Raw genomic sequence first — 14,616 nt, 5'->3', positions numbered from 1 at the left:
TGTGTGGCGGTACTTCATCTCAAATGTTGTACATTAGAGTGAATTTCAATCCAAAGATTTGAAAATTACCTTCCAGTTAAATATAACTCTCTCTCTCACACACACACACACACACACACACACACACACACACACACACACACACACACACACACACACACACACACACACACACAGCGTCTTGTATCCACAGTTTCTGGTACTCAAACACATCCATGAGTGACCAACATGCTCCACAAGCCCCGAGTGTTTTAATGCTATTAATACAGCTCAGATAAACACACACACACACACACACACACACACACACACACACACACACACACACACACACACACACACACACACACACACAGTTCCTCTCTGGGGCTTTGCAGTAAGTCACCAGTGCTCAAGGCTAGAAGAGAGGCTGTCCTAATGGCTTCTCCTCCACTGTAAAACACCAGTGATGAAATGTTACCCAATCCTCTGGAAGGGGCCAGGGGACGCACCTGTCACACCTGTTTAAAAAGATGCAGCTTGTTGTGATTCTACTAGCTGTATTTTTCTTTTTATTATCACTATGGCGATGGTATCGCGAATAATTGTCATATATAGATCATGATATTCTTGTGATTGAATAGGGAATCATAGCCCTTAAACTGTTAGACATGTTTCATATGTATATTTGTTGATAGAGGGGCTTTCAGATTAGCACAACTTTTATAGATGGGAGAAATAAAACACAAGAGATAAGATAAGATAATCCTTTATTAGTCCCGCAGCGGGGAAATTTACAAAATAGAGTCTGAGCCCTTTGAGCATACATACAGCAGCATGTTTACCTTTCCCATTCTTCAAATGACAAATGGACAAACAGTAAGCTGGAGAAAGGAGAAGCCAAGATGCAATAATACATCTATGACCCAGTATTAGTGCAACCACAAGAGATGTATCATAATATATTGCTGTATTATGTCACCCTTAGTGAACTGGAGAAACTTTTCATAATGTCTGACTTTTTCACCGCCACCCACGCAGCGCTGGGTAGTCTTTACATAAATCCATCCCTCCGACAAAGCAGAAGTAAATTCTGTGGCTCGGCTTAATGACTCGTTCCCATGGCTACGCTGAGTCAGAGCACCAGGGCCGACCTATGGACAAACTGCAGTCCGAGCAACAAATGCAGTCGGTACATTTCTCTGGTTCTCTGAGCAGGCCTGCTGCTCATAAACACACGGTCCCATCAGTCACCTGGCTGCTGCTGCTTTTCTTTCCTCCCACCATCATCAGTTTAATGCTCGGCATCACCTGCTGTTGTAGATAATGATGTTGGCTGGGAGGGTGTGTGTTTTTTACCGTGAGGAATGGTTACTGTGGTGAAACAAAAAGGTGTGAGATGCAGCTGAGTAACGTCTGTGGTGGAGTGTTCTTGTAACCACTGTTAATAACACTGTTGATCAGAAATTATAGTTTATACACAAAAAAAACATATACATTTTGCCTCCAAGTGGGGATCTGTACATAAGACATTGGAAAAAAGGTAAAGTAACGTTGAAATATCTGTCTTTAACCAATTAAATGGCTCTAAATGACATACATACTACAGCAGATGTCACATGGGTGTTTATTAGATAGCAAGGTTAAGAAATATCACGCCTGTGAACTTAACAAAATACTTTTCTTTTGTTTGCCTCTTTTTATCCCCAGTTCCTTGACCACCTGCTGACTGGAATCGAGGACATTTGTGGACACTATGGACACCATCACTGGAAGGACAAGTATGTATATTTTATATATCGATTGTTCAAATGGTCATTGGTTTTATTCTTTGTCATAATCAGCTAATATATTTAACCCTTGATTAAACAGTAACTTTGGTTCTACAAATGTATTTTTCCTCTAATGTGCACCATGTGTCTCTCTCCCTTTCCTGTTCTCACTCCCGCGTCTGTCTTTGTCCCTTGTCTCCTCTGTTTGTCATCCGTAACTCATGTCTGCCTCCCAGACTGAACCGCTTCAACAAGAAGTATGTGAAGAAGTGCCTGATTGCAGGCGAGCGCTCCAGGGAGCCACAGCTCATCGCCTTCTACCACAAGATGGAGATGAAACAGGCCATTGAGCTGGTAGAGAGCGGAGGCGGAGTCAAGCTGCCAGCTGCTCTGCCTTCCACAGTTTCCATGCAGTAAGTATGAGCGTACACTCAATCTGTCTTCAGTTAACGCACTCAGAAAAAACAAACTGGCCAAAATCTACGTCTGTAAACGTGCAATATTGTTTTGGCCACAACAAGTCATCACATTTGAAGTTGATTTGGCAAAATTGTAAGCAAATAGTTACTTAATTACACATCAAGCAGTTAAAGAGCAACATAAGCATTTATTTGGAGGACATTTTTGTGTCCACCTGATGAATATAAGACCAATAATCGCTCTCTTTTAGCTCTGATTTTGGTCTCAACCTACTCCATTATGGAGCACAGCTAAACAATGAGCTGAAACTTGCTACGCCTCCATAAAGCAGACGGGAGCTGCATATTAATGTGGTCGTTCTCTGTAAATTCATCACTACGAGGGACCCCTATGAGAATGTCATTTGATAACTTGTAATTATATAAATTATAAAATATAAGTAACTGGATATGTAGTTTCACCATGCTATGCTTATTTATTTGAGTTAACTTTGCATTTCCTACACTGCCCTCATAGTCATTTCATGTTTAACAAGTGGATGGATTTAATGACTTCCTGATGTTAATTTCTTTTTTACAGTTAAATAGACTGAAAATGTATTTTTTTAAGGAAGATTGCGGAACATTACAAATGTTATCCAGTAAAGGTAGAGAGGCTGCCTGTTGATTGGAAGGTCGCTTGTTCTTTGACCAGCACTGATGTGTTCCAGTTGTTTTGTAGCTAGTTTTACATAAACAGCACTTTCATCATCACCTTCTCTGTCATGTTATGATTCCCAAAGTGGGCGAGGAGTCTTTAGTTATATTTAATTACTCAAAAGGCTCTGACCTTAACAAAAACAAAAAAACCGCACTGTGAGCAGCTGCACAGGCCTCATTAATTCTACATCTGCAGTACCAATTAGTCAGTGATGAATTGCTAAATTAAGCGTTGGTCAGTTTTAATACCCAGTGTGAGAGCATGAGTCATACTTAATTAAATGAAAGTAAAAGTTGGAGAAAGTTGGACACACAGGAAGAGATCCCCAGTTTTCAAAATAAGTCTGATCACCCTAGAAATGACATTTTCTTTTTTTAACTCTACTGCAACAAACCGAAGGACATGCAAGGTCAGAACTGTCCGCTAAATGAATCCAGCAGAGCCAGAAATAACATCACTTTACAGTTATCGAGCCGCTTACATTGTTGACATGAGTGTCCGTTACAGAAAGAGCTAACGTTAGCTCTAACCTTGACTGTTTAATAACACAAACTGCTACTGACAACCCAAACTTGCTCTTAGTTATCTGCTACCAGGAGGAAATAATTCTGGGAAGTGAGCTTTCATTATTATCACAACAGTTTGTCACGTGTCTTGGCAAAAAAAACACCCCATGACAGCCATGTGTTTATATTACACAAACTCTCTTAGTCCTAACTTTTTTGCTTTCATATTTCTCAGGAACATTCAGCCCAAGAAGCCTCTTGCTGCCAAGCCCGCAGAGAGAGTTCTGCCCCAGCTGCCTAAAGGCCGAGAGGAGGAGATCAGGAAGATCCTCAGGAGTAACCTGCAGAGGACACGGATGAGGGTAAGACTGCTACATGAACGATAAGACGCGTATCCGCTAATGATGTGTCGTCTTGTATTACAAGGAGTTCGGAGCATATTGATTTTCACTGATAAAGTGTTATTAGACTGCAGTGTAGCGTATTGATTGTTACAGAGTCAGAATTCAATCAGTAGCTCTGCTCATACGTTGACTAATACTGACTTTGATTTCAAGGGACACAGAAAAGCACTTCTCATTGATTTTCTCCTTGTGGTCATCATGATCATGTGTAACTGACACAAATGCATTTTTTATCATAACTTTCTGCAGATCTTTGAGATAAACCAGCGCCTCTTAAACTGATTTTGTTTTATGTGTCTTTTCCTGTCTCAGCTGCGCTCCTACAACAGACACACTCTGGTGGCCGATCCGTACGAGGATGGCTTCGGTGAATTCCTAATCAAGAAGCAAAAGATGATTGAGCTGGAGAAGCAGGTATGATTGTCGGTCTGTGTGCAGGGGCAACACCTCTTAAATCAAGAATCGGTCCGAGCCAGGCTAGTCTGCTTTGGAAGAATTCGATTATCACATTTTGTTGATTAGGCAACGCTAAAGAAAACATTTTGTGATATCGTAGCAGTTTGCAATCTGGTGCGTAACAAAGTAGACGTTATAAAGCAGGAAGCAAAAAAACAGGAGAAACAGAGAAGGCTAAAAAAACCCAGAAACAACAACAGATGAACAACAGCTTTTCCTCATTTCATACCGGGACACCAGCAGTTAAATGATTTGCCAAATTTCTGATTTGTGTTCTAATTATTGTCCACCTTCAGTTCCCGTGAATACATTTTCTCGACACAAACAGGGGGCTAATTGATTTGCACGGTTGAGTGGCCCTACCGCTAAACTTTAGTTTCATCCGCCTGTAATTACATAATGAAAACAGACTCTTGTTTTGGGTAAATTGAATGTGCTAGAAGCCAACGTAGACTCAAGAGCATTTTTTACAGAGTTTACAAAAGCGACACGTCATTTTAACGAAGTTCCTCTAAGACATTGATGAATAGTGAATTACTGAACATGGTTGAGTTTGCCTGCTGCGCCGCAAACGATTAAATGTGTATTTTCTGTATACGTGAAAACATGCAGAGGCCTAAATCCTCCCATAAACAAACAACATCTTTGTGTTTTCCCCCAGATAAAGAACATGAATAACTACCTGACGGTGCCTGCTGCCCCGCCCGACTCCCCGACCATGTGCAGAGCCAGACTGTCCTCAGGTAAACACATCCATCTTTAGCCACAGCCGAAACGCAAACACTCCACAGCTAACCACCATCACACTGAAAGGTACGACGTGGCACAATAGGAGAACACTCACTAGGCCACTGATGGGACCCACGGTGATGAGAGATTATATTTTGTTAGGCTCACAAGGCAACAATAAAGCGTGTAGAAAGCACTGCTACTGTTCACATCTGCAGAAACAGATATTTCCCCACTTATGGAAATATGTTTTGCATGTGGCTGCCGGCATGTAAACCAGTGTGTGGTCTCATTTTTAGGCACAGATACTGATTTCAAACCTGCTCAGCAGCAGAAAGGAAACAAAAGCGGTCCAGGTATGTAGCGAGTGTAGAGAAGATTCATTCTGAGCTGTGATAACCCAGCAGCCATCCTAACATGCATGTGTCGGTTAAGTTTGCTCGCTAACACTCATTAATCGTCCATCACTAACGAGGAGAGCTCATGGCATGAATGTCGAGGTTCAAACTCGGATGATTTATTAAAACCAAGAAGCAAAGACCTGCTGTTTAGATATTAGAGTCCAGCATGATGAAATTTGAGATTTCAGTATTAAATTTAAGCTAAAAGTGGAATTATTTCCCAGCATGTGTTGCATCGCAAATCATTGTGACTCACTCTGCATTATTTTTGTTGTGTCGTGACATATTTGGAGAGGTCTTGCAGCCTGCATTGGTGCAGTGATTGTAGCTTTTGGTGACCTTAATATTAGTTGACCCTGATCTTCCTCCCCCTTGTACATCGAATGACCGAATAATATTCAAATCCCTCTTTTTAAAGCCTCCGTAAAGCTTATTCCTATGATCTTGCAGACCCACAAGCCTACAGCATGAAGCAGTCGTCGGACAGCGTGCCCACCATCCAGGTCGACCTGGCCTCTCCTCAGTCTCCAGACTCCGTCAACCTGATGGATGAGTTCAGAGGGAAAGGCAAGCAGAGCAGCAGCAGCAGCAGAAGAACCAGGAGGAGGACCAGGGCCTGATGATGAAGCCCCCCTCAGAGCAGAGAGGACCAAACAAGACGGGCGAGGCTGAGGGAGGCAGGGACCAGCAGAAGCTGACGAGGTGCCTGAGCGACCCGGGCCCCAGCGCCGACGAGGACGAGGACGAACCCTTCCTGCCTTGATGCAGCAGCCTGGATCTGAATGGAGGTGATCAGGCTTCACTCTTCTGCTCCAAATCATCTCTTTGGTTCAGACACCAAACAAAGCCAAAACTGCTATTGCTGTAAGAAACCAGAAAGAAACAAAAAAGAAGCAAAAAAAGGAGATTGTCTGAGCAGAAATCAAAGAGGCATCAGTTTGTTATAATCATTGCTCTTTATTTTTTTAAGACGGGAATCGGAACAGCTGCTCTCTGAGAGATGGTGGAGTTTATGCTTGATAGTCATTCAGACATTCAGGAAAGAACTATGCATTAACCAAAGGTCTGGACTGTTTTAGTGTCAGACAATATCATTCTTACTTTCCTTTTTTAACGACTGCATAGTTGCTGTCTTTAGAGCTTCTTTCTGTGAGACACGCTGGGCCTCTCGTCCCACGTTCAATCAACAAAGCAATCTAGTTTTCTTTTTCAAACATTGCACTTCAGTTTAAGGTGCTTGTTTTAATCCAATATCTCAATGACACCGTTCTCTCATTCTGTCACTTGAAATTGCTAAATATTCAAACATTTGGATTGTTAAAATATTTGGCCTTATTTAATGTCAAACTCTTTCACTTGGTGCTTTGTCCTTTTTTTTTTAAAAAAGTTATTTTTAATTTCAGGGGTACTAACGTGTTTGAGTTTGATCCAGTGTTTCGTAGGCGTGCTTACAGACCTTTCGGCCTTTTCCTCTGGCTTCCTGGACTTGGGGAATTTCCACACTGCTGTATATAAAGCTGTTTGGACCTACAAGCGTGGAGCAGAGCGAGTGTGTTTGGGAAGCTCTTGAGCCAGGCGGTGATGTAGCACAGATGTTTTGATGTCGGCGATCATGCTTGATTCCTCATCTTCTGAAGTTTAATCACATGTCGTTTCCGTGTAGATGTTTTATGTTTTACCTCAATTTTAGAACACCCTTTAAAACTAAACTCAAGTAGCGGTCGAGTCGTTAGCAGTAGTTGTCTCTCTCTCTCTCTCTCTTTCTCGATGTTATGAATAAGTGCCCATCTAAAAGTCACCTTCACACCATCTTTGTAACTTTCAGAGCACATGAGCTGATTTTCTAATATCAGAACAAAGCTGCTCACTCTGTTTAACATGTTCATTTGTATTCTTCAGTGTTGCTCCTGGCCTCGTCTAGAAGCATTTGTGCTCAACATCACTGTTCAGCTTATTGCACGGCGAGGGAAGGCTAGTTTGTGAAATCCATCCACACGTCTGAAAAGATTCATGGCCGTGGTCACAGTTGTCTTTTCAATGCGACTATTGTCATCTGTCTGTACGCTCCGAGATCTGATCCACATGCCGAGGTGGCTTAGCTCGCATTGAGTTTGGATCCCATGAGGTGTGGACAGCATGTGGGCACAATCGGGACAACTTATCAAACGTAGATCTTCATCATCTTCCTCCCAACAAAGGAATGTCCTCTCCCAAGCGAGAGCAAAGGGAAGGGGGGAGGAAAAATCATGGCTGGAGCCCAGATGAGATCCTGTTAAGTTACCGCTGATGAGAACCAAACATTTCCCCGCTTTTTTGCTGCTTCAAAACAAAAGCTTTTCAATAACCAAATAAGGTGTGGGCTTTTATTATGAAGAATTTTTGAGAGTTTTTTTCAAACATGCTTCTCGACCTGGTGCATCCGAACACAGACGTCGCATTGAACAGACAAGTGTACCCACGGCCAAAGACTGTAGGCATCTCATGGCAAAAAAAAAAAAAAAAAAGAAGTGAATTCTATGCAGTATAGATGTGTAAAATATGTAAATTGATTATAATATCCTATATTTATGAAAACCCTTTATAACTCAAGTCGTGTAATCTTGCAAACATGCAACCCACTGAGGCAAACCACTGCGACTGTCAAAGCTAAAATTATAAACGGGCATTAAATACACAAAATACAGTTTGTCTGACTTTATCTGCAAGCACAAAAAAACGTAATCACGTGGTCGTTACAGCCGCCATTCTCTGTACTGTATACGGATGTGTAAAAAAAACATTGCAAGCAACTATTAGATTGTAAACCCACAAGTATTCTTTCACCGTAGTCCGTTATAACTTGCAGGCCATCCAAAGAAGAACGTACTCTGGGAAAACAACCCTTCAGCACTGAAGCACAGTCCTCCTCTGAAGCAGGCTGACTGAGTCACTGCTCCAGTTTGCTGGCTGTTTTCTCTCGGTGTCAGTGACCGTTGAGTCCTTCCTGATCCTCTTCCATCCAGAAGGCTCACATTACAGCTAATGGGGAACGAGCAGAACAACCTGTCAGGCTTGTTCGTTTTCCTTTTGCTCTTCTTCTCTTCAGCATCTGTAAATGGCTTGCTACGGTTGCTACAGCGAGGATAAGAGGATATCTGTCCGTGCACAAATGCGCTCATGTAAATCTGAGTGAGTAAATGTGCAAATGTGAGCGTTCTTTCACTGCTGGGCGAGCACGTTTTGTCCCTTTTTTTTTTTTTTTTTTTTTTTTTTTCCCTTTGCCCCTTGTGTCCCATTTTCTAAAAAGGGATAATTGTATCTGACAGATGGGAGGGTCCACCCTCAAAGCATCTCATTTCCCCGTCTGGACCAAATTCAATTTACTGTCGGAAAAATGTCAGCGCCTGACGGAGTATCGAGCTGAAAATGTCAACAGGGACAAGGTCGAAGAGAGAGAAGGGTTGTTTAAAATCCAGAAGCGACGAGCCAAATGACATGCCGCATTTTCTTTTCCACCCCCCCCCCCCCCACCCCATCTTCAAAATCCTCCTTTTATTGCTGCTTAGAGGACAAAGATATTTACACACGCAGAATCTAATTCATGCATTTATTTATGCCCTGAGAAGTGCTCCTCTCTAGTGAGCTGCCTCTTAATGCACCGCCGTTGGGAATATTTTCTAAATCATCCTCCCCGATGCTCTTTGATTCGGCTTCCATTTAAAGGCAGTTTGTTTCTCCTTTAACCCCTTAACTGCTCTGCAGAGACGGATAAGTAGGTTTCAGGAAGTAATGAATTTCTCTACACACTCCCATACTTGTGAATACTTGAATCTGTGTGAATGCAACAGAGAGAGAATATTCACGCTGTATTTTTTTTTTCATATCAAAGTCGATTAGTTAGCTTTGGGGGGGGGATGTGATCAAATATGAGAAACCAAAAAAAACTCCAATATAGATTAAAACAATCATAAAAACAAGAGACATCAAACCCAGTGATTACTTCACATTATCCCAGACACTTTTAAATCCCTGTAAGAAGAAAAGAAAAACACTATTTTCATACTTTTCCTTTTTTTTTTTTTTTTTTTCAAACCGAATGCATATTTTTTGGGCAAACATTCTCACACCGAAATGTTTGGTGCAGGAAAACCTTAATCTTAAGCCATACAGCCTACAGAAGAACCTATTTAATTGTATTCATATGTTGAAATATCATAAACACGTCATGTTTGCCTTTTGTGTTGCTCGACAAGAACAACAAAAACAATGAAAATCTTTTAGATTTCAATCGACTGTATCTTCAAATGAATGCTTAATGCTCTTAATTTCCACACTGGGTGTTTTTCACCAACGCTGAATCGCTTTAAGTCATTATTTAGTTGTTTTTATTGAATGTGTTGGACTGAACTACAACAGCACCGTTTCCTCACCAGCATTCACTTCAGCTTTACGTCTATTATTTTCATCTGTTTGCTTTATTAATGTGCTTTATTTCTGTAACTGATTTAAAGGGATTTCTGTAATTGAAAGTCCTTTTGCTTTTTATTATCAAGTGCTTTATCTGGATTCATGTGCATTACATCACTCCATGTGCTTTTTACAGAAGTTTATAACTTCACTGCTGGGTTTTGTTTTGCATCTCATGTTTAACCTCATTTGTCAACCAAATTTTAAACGGTGGAGTTCAGGCTCCAGTAGAAAGAGGCCGGATTTACAACTATAACCTCTAATCAGTCCGGCTCGTACGCTTTAAACCCAAATTCTGCTTCAGTTAGACGGTTCCACTGGGACAAGTAAAGTGAAGGCATCAATTATCAGCTACGCATGCGGACCAAACGCTTAACGTTAAAGGCAAACTTCAGTTTTTTGTGGTTTTTCTCTGGTCTCCAGGCAGCCATTGGTTTCCATTCATTCTTCAGAGTATTAAAAAAAACCTTATAAAGACTTTAAACCTGCTTTAAGTCGGCTTTTAGGATGTTTTCAACACTTTTTAAAATCTTTGTTAAAACAATATTGACATGCTCATATGTACATTTAAACCTTTTTTGTTTTTCCTGTCCATAGTAGCCAAAAAGAGATTATCATTCTGTGTTAAAAGGCATTCTTAAGTTTAGCCAAAGATAATACCAACATTTAGCATGTCCTCTGTTTGTCTTACAAAGTTGCAATCTTTTAGTATGAAATGTACCCTTTGTGCTATTATCCCTCCACTGCAGCTCAGCTAGATGAAACACAAAAGGGTAATATTCTTCCAAAAAGACTGTCAGTGTGGAAAACAACCACTTTATTTGTTTATGTTAGATTGCTGTTTCAAGTTCATATTATCTCCTGTGGAACACTGGAATGCATTTATGTATGAAACTGTATTTTGTCTTCCATCAATTACATTAACATAGGTTTCAGAAAGGATCTTTTAAGTGACTGAAAACTGTTACTATGAACATATGGGCAGAGCAATTTAAGAAGAAACACAAGTCACCATAAAATTCAAAAGTAAATAAAAAATGAATGGAAATAAATGGTTGCAAGAAAAATATGAAAAACACAGATACAAAATCTACCATGCTTTGAAAAAAAACACTAATTTGTGTACCACATGTTTTTTACTAGATGTGCTGAAACATAGAAAACACTGGTACGTTCCTTTAAGTACTGTGAACTCTGACCGGCTAGCAGTAGAAAGCTAACGGTTAGACTGTGGATGAACATTTGACTCTCCAATCACAGTATGACACACACACACACACACACACACACACACACACACACACACACACACACACACACACACACACACACACACACACGTACGTCATCGACCTAATGACCCCTGCAGTGTGAGTACTCCTCTACCCGGAGACTGTTTTCCTCCCTCGTTTACCTCATCGCTCTCCACCGTTTTACACCACACGAGCACTTTAACGGAGCTGTACCTTTATCTCAAAAACACCGATGTTAAAGAGAGCAATAAGTGGCTTTAATGTAGTGTACACGCTGTGCATGGTTATCAGGTGACACATCACAGGGAAAAGGAATGTACTTCATGAAGGGCCTTACAAACGGATGTGTTTGGGGCTTCTAGTCCTGAGGCAGAGGATTGCATTTCCCTTTTATTCTTTTTTTTTTTTTTTTTTAATCTTTATCTTCATGTGTTTTAATTTATTTGTCGGTCATTTTGCAGTTTGCTAATTGAAATACTGCAATAATTAAGAGGTTTATTTTTATTTTATATACACATAAATGGGAATATATATATAATAAAGAATAAAAAACATGTATTAGAAATTTACTAAATATGTACAAATCAGAAAGGTATCAAGTGTGCACTTTCTTGTTGATTACTCTTCAGCTTTCAGCATTCCATTCCTGTAATGACCAGTGAAACTAACAACCAGAAATGAAACAACGTCAGAATCTATAAACCAAAATTAAAGTTTTACTTTATAGCAGTGCGGTGTCCACGTCTCGTGATTTTCATGCATCTCTTGTTCGACATTTCAGCATCCTTTTAATCTGATGACTACGTTCAAGTTTACACTTTAGCAATGTTGGAATAAGTATTCAGATCCTTTACTTAGGAGTTAATGTAGAAATATCACAATGTACAAATAATGTCACAAGTCAAAAATCCTGCATTCAAAATTAAAGGGAAAATAAGTTTTGAAGTATTACGAGCCTTATACCCTTTCAAAATGTCATATACTATGTAATTGGATTATATTTTTTGATGTACATGTATGTTTTTAAAACTGTATTCAGCAATTTGTGACCACAGCTGTCTGATAAATGTAGTGGAATTGAAGTACTAAGTAGCATAACATGGGAATACTCAGGTAAAGTTAAGTTGTACTGTACTTAGTTACTTTTCAGCACTGTACACAAGCAGGTATCTTCCCCTGCTGGTGTGCCCTTGAGCAACAATATGAAAAAAGGTAAAGAGCAAACAACTTCCTTGCAACATCAACCAACTCGTCTGAAGTACCTGCAGTAACCCTTTTTGGCCACAAGGGGGAGCTCTACTCAATGTAATTAAAATAAAAATAATCATTCAGCATTCTTAAATCAGACAAACAGAACGAGTCCCAAAAGTAAAAACAATTAAGTGAAGAGTGGGATTTATAAATCTTGAGGACATTTTATAATTGGATACTTTGTTGAGTCTAATGAATCGAGGATGAACTGTCTGCCTTATTAAAAGTTTAACCGCATTACTCGGCCTGACAGTGTTTGTGTGGAGAATGTGAGATATCCGGAGAGAAAGCTGAGGCCGCTCCGGCTGAGGCGGTTTGTTTATTCCTCTCTCGTGTCTGTTAAATGGGAAATCACAATGACTCATGTGCTCCTCAACCGGCTTTGCCGAAAAAAACAGCCACATTTCCTCTGTAATATCTCTGGAATGGATAAGCCCTATTTATAATAATCATAATTTTAATTGTTGGCAGTTGGTGCGTTCTATCATTTTCTCGCAGAGCCTCCGGGTGGCCAAGTTCATTTTACATCTGAGGAGTTTTAATTTCAGACTCTGATTACGAGTATTGTTGTTGGCTGAAAATCCTCTTCACATATTTGCATTTGAAGGACTTTAAAGCGATACTCATCCGGAGGAATTAACCGCGAGTAAACAGCGAAATCAGCTTAAGCTCCCAGATCACCAAGAGTGCAAGCTGACGATGGAGAAGCTGTGTTTGTCACGAACCATAAATCTGTGATATCACTGATTGGGAGACAGACTGAATGTTAATGTGTGTTTTGATTCAGATAACATCACTTTTATTTATAGATGTTTTATTTAAAAACTCCAAGCGAGATGACATCAGAAACTTGAGATCTTCAAATCTCAGAGTTTTCCAGATCTGGGGTCAGATTGCCATGTCTAGTCCAGATTAAATAAATAGTTTGCTATATATTGTGAAATATGCTTTTTGGCATGGTTAGATAAGAAAGTCAGCCCCTTTCTCTAGCCTGTATAGTAAATATGAAGTTAGAAATAGCCAAGAAATAGTCTGACACACAACCTCCTATAAATGAATCTTGTTTGGAGTAAACAAACCAGATATGACATGTTTATTTATGAGCTTTGGAGGTGCAGGTGGAGGTGTGTTTTCCGACCTTTAGCCTTTCTGTTCTCCAGCCGTTCCCAAGGAAAACTTTTCTTAGCAGGGCTGGACACAATAACAACTACCCAATACTACGGCACTTCAATAAATACTTTGTTAGAGTCCTTTAAACCAGTTATCCTTGGTACTCTATCAAAAAAAAGACTTGATTCATCTCTGTGGTAAATGTAGATGGAGGTCGTACTCTGTGGAGGTTTTTGTTTTGGATTGCTCAGCTACTCCAGCACCAGAGACCACATCACCCCCAGTCCTTCAAAAACCTCCACCGGCTCCTCATTCAGCAAAGAAGCAAGTTCAAATTCTCCTCCTCACCAACAAAGCCCTCCTCCACCTAAAGCCCCCTCCTACCCCTCTGATGCGGTTCAAGCACCAGACCTAAGGGGGGGCTTTCTCCATTGCTCTCCCTCTAAATCTCTCTCCCCCCAACACTTCAGGTATTCTCCCTCACTCCCCTCATTCAAAACAGTACTCATAACCCACCTATTTCAATCTGCTTTAAATCTGTCATTCATTATTTTAATAATCAATACAATGTAATTTAATACTGTTATAATGTTATTTGTTTCGTTTTTTCTTTTTTTTTCTTTTAATGTTTCTGTTGCTGTTTTTACCATGTAAAGTGCCTTTTTATTTGTATTATTATTATTATTATTATTATTTTTATTATTATTATTATTATTATTATTATTATTGTACAGCTGCTTTTTATTTCATCATGTATATTGAGCATCTTTGACGCAGTTTATTTTTCTTTGGTTTGATTTAAGTTCTTATCTTATCTTATCTTATCTGTCATTGTGTCTTCTCTTTCGGATCTCATCATATTTTACAGCTAGAAATACTTCAGTGTATATCTGTATCTACTCTTGTGAAATAATTTCAAGCTGCAAACAGAATTGAATTAACTGACTGACTTCACGGTTCCTTTTTTTAACAGTCGAATAAACACACAATAAAACTCGTGCCAAATATTTAATAGCCTTGCTCGGTGTGAATTGAGCCTGAAAGCTTTTTAAATGGATTGGTCCGAATGTTTTATTCACTTCTGTTAATTAAATCACCGGGTGTCATTTGACTGTCGGCAGGGTTCCCAACAAGATGGAGGCCGGTTAAATTGGTCTTGTTTGCATGACGCCTCCTCTGTCCATTTCCTC

At 39.9% G+C, this 14,616-nt stretch overlaps 1 protein-coding gene across 1 annotated transcript in view; it reads left to right on the top strand.

The window, feature by feature from the left end:
- slc9a1a (solute carrier family 9 member A1a) overlaps positions 1–11,784 on the top strand; it is a 31,414-nt gene extending 19,630 nt beyond the window's left edge. Inside the window, 7 exon segments of the mRNA XM_054620973.1 lie at positions 1,690–1,760; positions 1,988–2,164; positions 3,612–3,738; positions 4,093–4,194; positions 4,898–4,979; positions 5,817–5,950; positions 5,953–11,784. Coding sequence (XP_054476948.1) covers positions 1,690–1,760; positions 1,988–2,164; positions 3,612–3,738; positions 4,093–4,194; positions 4,898–4,979; positions 5,817–5,950; positions 5,953–6,129 — 870 coding nt within the window. The 3' untranslated portion in view covers positions 6,130–11,784.
- Positions 11,785–14,616: the final 2,832 nt, after the last annotated feature.

The sequence above is a fragment of the Anoplopoma fimbria genome, chromosome 20 (assembly GCF_027596085.1).
Source record: "Anoplopoma fimbria isolate UVic2021 breed Golden Eagle Sablefish chromosome 20, Afim_UVic_2022, whole genome shotgun sequence".
Classification (NCBI taxonomy): Eukaryota; Metazoa; Chordata; class Actinopteri; order Perciformes; family Anoplopomatidae; genus Anoplopoma; species Anoplopoma fimbria.
Note: the sequence above shows the minus strand (reverse complement) of the source record. Positions and strands in the feature narration are given on the sequence as shown.